At 40.3% G+C, this 12,595-nt stretch overlaps 1 protein-coding gene across 1 annotated transcript; it reads left to right on the top strand.

The window, feature by feature from the left end:
- The first annotated feature begins 2,626 nt into the window (after positions 1–2,626).
- LOC138887060 (uncharacterized mitochondrial protein AtMg00810-like) lies at positions 2,627–3,664 on the top strand. Its single transcript, XM_070168772.1, has 3 exons — positions 2,627–2,780; positions 2,922–3,076; positions 3,185–3,664. Exons 1-3 carry the CDS (start codon positions 2,627–2,629, stop codon positions 3,662–3,664), a joined length of 789 nt encoding a protein of 262 aa, XP_070024873.1.
- Positions 3,665–12,595: the final 8,931 nt, after the last annotated feature.

The raw sequence follows: 12,595 nt of genomic DNA on the forward strand, positions 1-12,595 counted from the left end.
TGAGACCTATCTTTAAGTTAGGAGAAACATCATTATGTTAAAACCTCTTCCTTCCATGTACATTGTATACAACATATTGCTGAGCGATAAAAGCAGATACAAGTTTCTTCTGCCTCTCACTTTTCCTCAAGTTCTGCCTCATTAAATGTTGGTGTCTCCATGTAGAATTTTCGGTAAAAATTCAGCTTTGATTATCCTAAACCTTCTCTTATTTGCAAGTATTGTAAAAAGCCAGGCCAAACTATTGAAAAGTGCTACGAATTGCATGGTTTTCCTCCAAACTTCAAATTCTCCAAAACTACTTGTCCAAGGAAAATGGCTGCCAATATTGAAGTGGACAAATCTGGTTTCCTAGGTGCTTCTGGGGGTTCTGATGACCAGCCCAATCTCAGTCTGAACAACTATCTGCAATGCCTGGTTTGACTAAAGAACAATATTCCTAGTTAATGATTCTACTGCAGCAGTCACATCTGTCTAGTTCAAGCTCCACTCCAAATCTCTTGGCTTCGGCCAACTTTGCTGGTCGGTTACTGCGTGAAAGTGGTCTGCATAGAACTTGTTTGCTTACTAAAATAGAGAACATAGTATGTATTATAGACTCTGGAGCTTTTGATCATGTGATTTTTGACAAATCTCTTCTTTTCAATATTCAAACTCTTCTTATTTCTTATATTGTCTCACTTCCCAATAGATATAAAGTTAAGGTCACTAATATTGGTTCTTTGACCTTGTCACCTGATTTAATACTCTGTAATGTCCTATATGTTCCTTAATTCCATTATAATCTAATTATATTTACAAATTAGTTGCTAGACCTGGTCATCTTGTTCAGTTTATCATTGCTGGCTGCACTTTTTAGGGCCCTTCACTGAAGAAGCCAGTGGTACTTGGTAGACCAGAAAATGGACTTTACAAGCTCTTTCAGCTTCGTGCAATATCCTGCTCTTGTAATTCTTCTACTTCCAGTATCATACCTTGTTCTATCCCTTGTAAAGTTTCTCTTGTTGAGTGTTCCAATATTTTTAGTTTTGATGCAAATATATTTTCGGATGCACATGTACATACTGATCATGCACTACTGAATAAAGCCATTAAAGACGATGTTTTTTTTGGCATTTTAGACTTGGTCACTTGCCCTTTTCTAAGATGAAATGTACTTTTGATTGTAATGTCAAATTGTCTTCCAACAATCTTTTACTTTCCTTGTTTGTCCATTGGCTAAACAAACCAGACTACCATTCCCTGATAGTTCAATACAAACTGTTGCACCATTTCAAATAATCCACATTGATACCTGGTGCATATACCATGCCTCAACTTATGATGGATCAAAATATTTCTTGACCATTGTTGATGACTATACTAAAGCTACTTGGACTTACTTACTGGGTGCCAAGAGCAATGCTTTTTACTTTTTAAAGGCTTTTATTGCTATGGTAGAAACCCATTTTTATTCTAAGGTGCAAACTATCAGGAGTGATAATGCACTGAAATTAGGGTCTAGTTTATCTGGATCTCAATTTTTCTCTGATAAAGGCATTGTGCATCAAACTTTTTGTCCACACACTCTACAACAAAATGTAGTGGTGGAAAGAAAATATAGGCGTTTGCCTGAAACTGCTATGGCCCTACTTTTTCAATCCCACATCCCTATTAAATTTTGGGGAGATTGTGTCTTGACTGCCACTCATTTGATCAACAGGTTCCCTTCTCCCTTACTAAACCACTAAAACCCTTATGAACTCTTATATTGTAAACCTCCCAGCTATTATCACCTTAGGACATTTGGTTGTCTTTGCTATTCTACTGTTCTTAAAATAGATAAGGACAAGTTTTACCCTAGAGCTTTGTCTTGTGTATTCTTGGGGTACCCTTTTGCTAAGAAAGGCTACAAACTGTATAAGTTGGAAAGTAACTCTTGCCTTTTATCTAGAGATGTTGTTTTTCATGTGCACATTTTTCCATTTCTTCAATACTCTTCTGGTGCTCCTAACATTTATCCTTTTCTTTTTTCTGACTGTTCTGATGACTTACCCCTTATCTCATCCTATGTTCCTTATTCATCTCCTACCTCATCTCACATTTGTAATGGTTCTCCCCTGCTTACTCCTGTTTCTACTTCTTCTGCTCCTATATCTCCCTCTTTATCCTCTTCTATATTTTCAGCTTCACCTACTCCATCTGATTCTGCTCCTTCATCTTCTCCTCCTTTACCTCCCCCTTCCCCTTCTCCTCCTACACTCTTAAGATCTACTAGGGTACATAAGCAACTTTCTTACCTTCAAAGTTATGTATGCCACTCTTCATCCTTAGACTCCAGTATTGTTTCCTCTAATTCTCCTTTTAGTCAACAGCCTGTTCCTGAGCCTTTCACTTACTCTCAGGCAGCTCTTGTCCCTGAGTGGAAGGATGTCATGAGGAAAGAGTTTGAGTCTTTGGACCCAAATCAAACTTGGTAAATTGTTGAATTGCCCCATGGTAAGAAACCTATAAGCTGCAAATGGGTGTACAAGGTTAAATATAAAGCTAATGGCACCATTGAGAGATACAAAGCTAGGTTGGTGGTTAGGGGTGATACTTAGGTTCAGGGGGTGATTTTCATGAAACGTTCTCTCCTGTTGTGATAATGTATACCATTAAGACTCTTATTGTTGTAGCAGTCAAAAAGAAATGGACATTTTTTCAACTAGATGTAAATAATGCATTCTTGCATGGTGATTTAGATGAGGAAGTGTATATGAAACTTCCTTCGAGATTGTCTGTTCCCTCCAATTCCTCATGTAGTACGCTCGTGTACAAGTTGCAAAAATCTCTCTATGGGCTAAGGGAAACTTCCAGGGAGTGGTATGCCTAACATTCCCATGCCTTACAGTCTAGGGGCTATGTTCACTCCTTAAATGATTATTCTTTGTTAACTAAAGGGTCTAGAGATTCTCTTGTTTTATTGGCTATTTATGTAGATGACATAGTTCTTACTAGGACTGATTTAGATGAAATTTCTGCCTTGAAGGCCTTCTTGCATGCTCAGTTCAAAATCAAAGATTTAGGCTTGTTGAATTATTTTCTTTGTATTGAGGTTTTGTACGCTCCTTCTGGTGTTTTACTCCATCAACGCAAGTTCATTCATGATCTCCTGAAATAATTTTGTTCTGATGTGTCTTCTCCTGTGGTCTGCCCTCTTCAGTTACATGAAAAATTGAATGCCAATATGGGTGATCGTTTACCTAGTCCTAAGTTGTGTAGGAGTTTGATTGGCAAGTTAAATTTCTTAACACATACTAGGCCAGATTTGTCATTTTCTCTGCAGCTTCCTTGTGTTCCTCATAGGAAAGCTTCCTTGCACCTTTTGAGGTACTTGAAAGGGACTTCTGATTTTGGATTGTTCTTCAACAATTCCTCTGATTTTTCTCTTCAAGTTTATTATGACAGTAATTTAGGTTCTTGTCCTGGTAGTAGACGGTCAATGACTAGTTTTTGCATTATGCTGGGTGGTAGTATGTTCAGCTGGAAATCCAAAAAACATTGTGTTGTCTCTCTATCCTCTGTTGAGGATGATTATAGGTCCTTGAGCAAAGTTGTAACTGATGTTACCGAGCTCTCTAGACTTTTATCTGATTTTGGGTTTACTAATCTTTCTTCTATTCCTGTCTACTGTGATAACTAGGCTGTCATATACATTACAAAGAATACTGTTTTCTATGAGCGAACCAAACATATAAAGTTGGATTGTCACTTTGTGCGCACCAAGCTGGCTGATGGCTTGATTTCTCTACTACACACTTCCAGCTCTACCCAAATGGTTGATATTCTCACCAAACCTCTACCTGGGGCGGTCCATCATCTCCATATCAGCAAGTTGGGTGTGTTATCACCCTCCAACATGAAGGGGGGGGGGTCTTGAGTTTAATATTTGTACTGATGTAGGCTAGTTAGTGTAGTTAGTGTATTTGGGCTTGGCCCATGTTTTTATTTATAGCTTTAGTGGTCTGAACTGGGTCATATAAATATAGTGGCCCACATTCTATTTTGAACAGAAGAAACATTTTATTTTATAAAAAGATGAGAAATAAAGATCTGCTCAGTCTCTCTCTTTCTCTATGAAACTTCAAGCCCTAGTTAGTATTTTTCCTCAAAATCCATGTCGATTCCGGCTTGTAAGAGGGTGCAGACGTTTTCTGGATCCTACACGAATACAAGATGCTTTATGCACCAGACTGCCCTTTTTTAACAAAGCCTTAATGATTCTCACTTCATACACCCATCCTATTCCTCGAGAGAGCTATGTAATTTGAATGGTCTACTAATTTCTATCTAATAAGAACATTACATATACATTGATATAACTAGATTATTAATGACATATATTTTAATAAATCTTACGAACAAGAACAATATTAATTTGAATCAAATGACGTGAAAATTATTATAAATTTAATTAGATAATAAAGAAAATAACTGTCATTTATGAACAAAACAACAATTGTCAGTAATGTGTTCAAAATATTAGTATATAACATTGTATACGGTCAAAATTATATGCCCCCGATTTATGGGCTCAAGGTTCCGTCCTAGGCTCGGGTCCGGGCAAGGTCGAAGTTCAAAACTAGCGGACCAGACTCGAGCTCGAAGACAAAGTGTGATGCCCAAAGATACGATTTCAAGGAATACCGAGGCCAAGTGTGCTCGACCCCGAAATAGTACGGTTATGGGTTTGTAACAGAATGAGCTAGAGTCCTTCCACGTCCCCAAGATCATAGCGTGAATCAAGATTGTACTATTCTGTACTAGGCGGTTAGATATTTGTATCAAGAATATTCCCAACTGTAAATAGAAATATTCCTTATTTAGCCTACTGTTCCCCTATTATAAGGGGATCCCAATCATTTGTAACATGATCTTATCACTAATAAAAGAATATACTCTCTACTTTTTGCTTATTGTTCGTCAGCATTGTCAATTAGCTCTACTGTTCTTACTTTACTTGCCTTATTTTATTGCTATTAGTCTGTCTCGAGGTCACAGTCTCGAGGTCGCTACCGCTAGGTTACGTTGGTTTGATTCACTAATCTCTTTCATATTTACTTCTAATTTCTTGATTATTAATTGGTATTGAACTAAATCACATTTCTTTAAAACCACAAATCAAATCTAATTATTACTCATATTTTCGAGGTAAACAGTTGTCACGACCCTGGTTCACCCTCCGTGAACCATCGTGACGGCACCTAGTCCCTACAACTAGGTAAGCCTAAAATACGAAAGATAAACCAAATTTGCGGAAGATAAACAATTTAAATAGAAAATAGTGTAATAAAACATCGTTTAAAAGCGCCACTCGGCATACACAACATTAACTCTCAAGAACTAGTGCATTTCCCAAAACCCGGAATCTCATGAAACCATAAGCCTTGGAATATCTACCCATGTCTAACTCCAGAATATCTAACAAAGAAAAGAAATACAGAAGGGCTAATACAATAGGGAGAGTAGAAAGGGACTCCTCGGTCTGCGAACGCGGCAGATATACCTCGAAGTCTCTGGAATAGACGTCTCTCCTCAAGAGTGATAAGACTAGGTCAAAGTACCTGGATCTACACATGAAAAACATGCGCAGAAAGGGCATGATTAAACCACAGCGGTACTCAGGGCCCTACTGAGGTTAAATAAAATATAAAGTTTGACAGTGTAGAATAGAACAATATAAATAAGTACAGTAGTAAAAGTAACACAAGATATAAAGGGCAACAATAACTATTACAGAGGCAAGGTAAACACAGAAAGAAATACGGCTCAGCACCAAAATAATAATCGGGGATCTCCCAGGATACCGTCTTGTAGTTTCAAATATACATATCCAATCGATCTCCCGGGATACAGTCCCGAGTCCAACTCATAGTGCGGGGATCTTCCGGAATACCGTTTCGTAGTCCCAAATGTAAATACTCAGTACCGAAAACATTTACTGGGTGCAGTCCCATAGTTCCATATAATTGTGCAGGGGGATCTACCGGAATCCCACATCCGTAGTCCCAAATGTAACAGAAAATGGGGGAGTTACCAGAATCCCACATCCGTAGTCCCAATGTAAATACACAGCAACAACAGGAAAATATTCAGAAATGTCAAATTTCATATTAAGGCAAACAAGTAATTCTAGCATAGCATGCTGCACAGAATTCATGTAAAGTAGTTTGAGAAAATAAAGCAATTAAATCACTTAGACATGCTTTCCTAAGCTAACAACATGCTTAATAGTACAAGTAATAGAAATAGGAAAGGAAACATACTAGTAATTAATTAATGAAAACCGGATTTCCAACAATTAGCACAAGTACGCATTTGTCACTTCACGTACAAGGCATTTCAATTATCAATAATACCAAATCCTAAGGGAAGGTCCCCCCCACAAGGTTAGGCAAGCCACTTACCACGAACCGACTCAAAATAAACCCGAAACCATGTCTTTGCCACGAGTACTCGACTTCGAATGGCCCCTATTCAATTCAATTGCATAATGTAAATAACACTTCAAGTAACTGATTCCACAAAGAAATTCTAAGCTAATACGCGAAATTAGGTAAAATGACCAAAATACCCCTCAGGCCCACGTCTCGGAATCGGGTGCAATTTACATTTTCGGAATCCTCATACTCTCACGAGTCTATACATAACAAGAACACTTAAATGGGAGTTCAATTGGCCCCTCAAATACCCATTTTAAGGTATCTTAATCTCAAGCCCTAATTACCCATTTTCCCCAAATTTTTCACCACTAATTAGGTCTTTAATCACATATAAACGAGTTATGAAGTCAAAAATGTAACTCCAAGTGATTCCCATTTGGTTTCCTCAATAATCACCCTCAAAAGCTTCAATCCCGTTCAAAAATGGTGGAAAATGAAGAAAGGTTGCAGATGGGCTATTTAAATACTGCCCAGGTATTCCTTCTTCGCGAACGCGGAAGGCCCCTCGCGTTCGTGAAGCACAATTTCACTTGGGCCCAGATTTCTTCATCACAAACGTGATGACAGGGATGCGAACTCGATTCAAAACTTCCTCCTCCTACACGAACGCGGGAAAGCCATCGCGAACGCGTAGGTAGAGAACTCCCAGCTTCTCGAACGCGGGAGACACTTCGCGAACACAAAGCATAAATTCCTCACCAGCCCACCTCCTCTTCGCGAACGCGAAACCCCACTCGCGAAAGTGGCTCGGGGACTGACCCCACTGCTGCAACATTTTATGCAATTTTCTAAGTTCCAAAAGTGACCCGTTGAGCATCCGAAACACACCCGAGGCCCCCTTACCAAACATGCCAACCAAGCCTAAAACATCATTAAAACTTGTTCCAATCTTCGGAACGCTCAAAACAACATCAAAACACCAATTTAGCATCGGATTCAAGCTTAAGAACTTCAAAAACTCTCAAAATATGCTTTCGATCAAAAAGTCTATCAAACTTCGTCCGAATGACCTAAAATTTTGCACACACGTCACATTCAACTCTACAGAGCTACTACAACTTTCAGAATTCCATTCTGACTCTTGGATCAAAATCTCACTATCGAACCGAAAACTTCAAAAATTCAACTTTTGGCATTTCAAGCCTAAATTAGCTACGGACCTCCAAAACACCATCCGAACACATTCCTAAACCCGAAATCGCCCAACGGAGCTAACGGAACCATAAAAATTCTATTCTGAGGCTGTCTTCACACTATTCCAACTACGATCAACTTTCCCAAACTTAAGTTCTCATATAGGGACTAAGTATCCCAAAACTCTTCGAAACTCAAAACTAAACATCCCGGTAGATCAAAATAGTAGAAATAAACACGGGGAAAGTAGTTAATAGGTGATTGGGGCGTTAATTCTTAAGATGACCGGCCAGGTCGTCACATCCTCCTACACTTAAACATTCGTTCGTCCTCGAATGAGCATAGAGACATACTTGAACTAGTGAAAAGATGAGGGTAACAGCTGCACATATCCTGATCGGTCTCCTAGGTCACCTATTCGACCGGCTGACCCCGCCACTGAACCTTCACGGATGTAATGTTCTTCGGCCTCAGCTTTCTAACTTGCCTATCCAATATTTCCATTGGCTCCTCAACATAGGATAGATACTTGTCTAACTGGACTGAGCTAAAATCCAACACGTGCGACAAATCATCGTGATACCTCCAGAGCATCGAAACATGAAATATCGGGTGAACTCCTGCCAAGATGGGAGGTAGGGAAAGCTCATAAGCAACCTCCCCAATATGCCGCAATATCTCAAAAGGTCCAATAAACCTCGGACTCAACTTTTCTTTCTTCCCGAATCTCATAACGGCCTTCATAGGCAAAAACCGAAGCAGAACCCGCTCTCCAACCATATAGAATACATCACGAACCTTTCGGTCAACGTAGCTCTTCTGTCTGGACTGGGCCGTACGGAGTATATCCTGAATCACCTTAACCTTCTCCAAAGCATCCTGTACCAAGTCTGTACCCAATAATCTGGCCTCATCCGGCTCAAACCAACCCATCGGGGACCTACATCGCCTACCATATAAGGCCTCATACAGTGCCATTTGAATGCTGGACTGATAGCTGTTGTTGCAAACAAATTGCGCCAGTGGCAAGAACTGATCCCAAGACCATCCAAACTCAATCACACACACACGAAGCATATCCTCAAGAATCTGGATAGTGCGCTCAGACTGTCGGTCCATTTGGGGGTGAAATGATATACTCAACTCACCCGAGTACCCAACTCATGCTGAACGACCCTCCAGAACCGTGATGTGAACTGGGTACCTCTATCTGAAATGATGGAAACTGGAATACCATGTAGATGAACAATCTCTCGGATATAAATCTCTGCTAGATGCTCCGAAGAATAAGTAGTACACATAGGAATGGAGTGCGCGGACTTGGTCAGCCGATCCACAATCACGCAAATAGCATCAAACTTTCTCAAAGACCGTGGGAGCCCAACTACAAAGTCCATGGTGATCCGCTCCCACTTCCACTCCGGAGTCTCTATCTACTGAAGCAACCCTCCCAGTATCCGGTGCTCATACTTCACCTGTGAGTTACAAACCCAACTATATCTTTCTTCATCCGCCTCCACCAATAGTGCTGCCTGAAATCCTGGTACATCTTCGCAGCACCCAGATGGATGGAATACCGTGAACTGTGGGCCTCCTCTAAAATCAATTCCCGAAGCCCATCAACATTGGGTACACAAATTCGACCCTGCATCCTCAATACCCCGTCATCACCAATAGTCACATCTATGACATCACCGTACTAAACCTTGTCCTTGAGGACAAGCAAATTAGGGTCATCATACTGACGCTCCTTGATACGATCAAATAAGGAAGACTGAGAAATCAAGCAAGCCAGAGCCCGACTGGGCTCCAAAATATCCAATCTCACAAATTGGATGGCTATGGCCTGAACATCCATCGCCATAGGCCTTTTCGATACTGGTAAATAAGACAAACTCCCCAAAATCCCTGCCCGGCGACTCAAGGCATCAGTCACCACATTGGCCTTGTCCGAGTGGTACAAAATAGGGATATCATAGTCCTTTAACAACTCTAACCAACTCCTCTGTTGCAAATTTAGATCCTTTTGCTTGAATAGGTGCTGCAAGCTCCGATGATCAGTATAAATCTTACAAGGCACACAGTACAAATAATGGCGCCAGATCTTTAAGGCGTGAACAATGGTAGCTAACTAAAGGTCGTGGACCGGATAATTCTTCTAGTGAACCTTCCACTATCTGGACGCGTAGGCAATCACCCTACCGTCCTGCATCAAAAACGCTCCAAGTCCAATCCTCGAGGCATCACAATAGACAGTGTAAGACCCCAAACCTATAGGCAATATCAAATTAGGGTTGTAATCAAAGATGTCTTGAGCTTCTGAAAGCTCGCCTCACACTCTTCCGTCCACTAGAACGAAGCACCCTTCTGGGTCAGTCTGGTCATAGGGGCTGCAATCGATGAAAACCCCTCAACAAACGACGGTAATAACCCACAAAGCTAAGAAAACTGCGGATCTCTGTAGCTGAGGATGGTCCAACTCTGTACGACCTCTACTTTCATCGAATCCACCTGAATAATCTCACTTGACACCACGTGGCCTAAGAATTCCATGGAATCCAATAAAAACTCATATTTCGAGAACTTAACATATAACTTCTTTTCTCTCAAGGTCTGAAGCACTGTCCTCAAGTGTTGCTCATGATCTTCCCGACTTTGGGAATACACCAGAATATCATCAATAAAGACTGTAAGCACGTGATTTTTGACCCTCCCCGAGAATTTTTACGTTCTTAAGCTTAAATATCTAATTTAGGACTAGTATAACTATTTTAACTATTTTTACTTTATTTCGTTGCAAAAAGAAAATTTCAAAATATATATATAAATTTTAGTTTATGTATCTCTCATAAACTTGAAAAATAAAAATTGTACTTTATTTTGGTACTTTATATAAATTCGAAAATTACAAAAAAAATATAGTTCTATTAATGTTTGTAGTCATTATAATTTTTGAAAAAATACAAAAAAATTACTTCTTATTTTTGTCTTTATTAAAGAACGAAAATTACAAAAAAATAGTTTTATTAATATTCTATAGTCATTTTTAACTTTGAAAAAATACAAAAATATTACCTCATATTTTATCTTAATATTTAAAAACGAAAATTATAAAAAAAATAGTTTTATTAATATTTTGTAGCTATTTTAAAACCTTGAAAAATATTTAAAAAGATATAGTTTTGTTTAAATACTAGTCTTATTTTTGGTAGTTATTTTGCTTACATAGGACTAGTTAAGCAACGTGTTCCTATTTCTCGGGTCCGGGCAAAAGAATAATATTCGGGTTCAAACTACCCGGTTTTAGGCCTAATTTCGGACCTAGCCCATAATAAACCGTGTCCAGGACACATGGGGAACCCCACCACGCGTGGGGGACATATGTCTCGAACCCCACCACGCGTGGGGCTCATTTTTTGGGGCAAACCCATACAAATGCACGAGACTTGGACTGGAAAAAGGGACCCTTTTTGCAAAAATCCGGAAGAAGTACTGTTTGATCATCTTCTTCACTAGAAGAAGGAGAAGACTACTGTTCCTTCTTCTTCTTCAAAGAGGAAAGTGAGAAAAACCAACTCCACCGTCTGAACCCCCCCCCAGCTCCTCACCTCCTGCCCAAACTCCATCTCCTCACCAAGGCTAGTGTAACAGACAGCATACTCTGAGACAGTCATAGCACCCTTGCGCAAATGCTCAAACTTTGGTCGCCATCCATCCTTGAGGCTCTGAGGAACATACTCTCTCAGGAAAAGATCTGAAAACTGAGTCCAAGTCAGTGAAGTAGACTCATCCGGACTATATAACTCATTGGTGCGCCACAACTCATAGGCAGCTCCTCGAAGCTGGAAAGTAGTGAAGGAAATCCTGCTCGATCCTAATATACCCATGGTACGGAGAATACGGTAACACTCATCTAGAAATCCCAGAGCATCATCCGATGCTAGACCACTGAATACATGAGGCTTGTACTTCTTTAACCTCTCAAGTCTCAGTTGCTCATCCTCGGAAGCCGCTTCCCTGTCCTCAGGCTGATCTCGAACTTCAGGTTGTACATGAATAATCTCAGGGACCTACTCAACATACACTCGCTACTCAGGATTACAGGCAACGGAAGTCCGGGCTCCTCCCGTGGCCTGAGACGTAGTTGCAGCAAGGGGAAATAACCCTGCCTGAGCCAAAGTGGTGTACATGCTCATGAACTGTGCCAAAGTTTCCTGAAGTGTTAAAGTAGTAGTAGTAATAGGCTTATCAGGTGCCTGGACTCCGGCTAGAACTGTTGGTGGTACCTCGGTGGCAGCTCGTGCAGGTGCTCTGGCTGCACCACATGCGCGTCCTCGGCCTCTACCCCGTCCCCTGCGTCTGACGGCTGCAGTAAGGGCACGGGTTCCTGAGCATCTCGGGTAGCGCGTGTCCTCACCATCTGTGAAAGAATAGAAGACAGAGGTTTAGAATTGTGATATCAAAATCTCTCATGACAAGAAAATCAAATGAAGTGGAATTTTCCTAACAGTTACATAGACTCTCGTAGATAAGTACAAACGTCTCCGTACAGATCAGCGAGACTCTAATAAAACGGCTTGTGATTCATGTCTCCTATGAACCTAGAGCTCTGATACCAACTTGTCACGACCCCAGTTCGCCCTTCGTGAACCATCGTGATGGCACCTAGTCTCTACAACTAGGTAAGCCTAAACTACGAAAGATAAACTAAATTTGCGGAAGATAAACAATTTAAATAGAAAATAGTGTAATAAAATAGCGTTTAAAAGTGCTGCTCGGCATACACAACATTAACTCTCAAGAACTAGTGCATTTCCCAAAATCGGGAATCTCATGAAACCACAAGCCTTGGAATATCTACCAGTGTCTAACTCCAGAATGATCTAACAAAGAAAAGAAATACAGAAGGGCTAATACAATAGGGAGAGTAGAAAGGGACTCCTCGGCCTACGGACGCGACATGTATACCTTGAATTCTCTGGAACAGTCGCCTCGCC

Source organism: Nicotiana sylvestris, chromosome 3, assembly GCF_000393655.2.
Source record: "Nicotiana sylvestris chromosome 3, ASM39365v2, whole genome shotgun sequence".
NCBI lineage: Eukaryota > Viridiplantae > Streptophyta > Magnoliopsida > Solanales > Solanaceae > Nicotiana > Nicotiana sylvestris.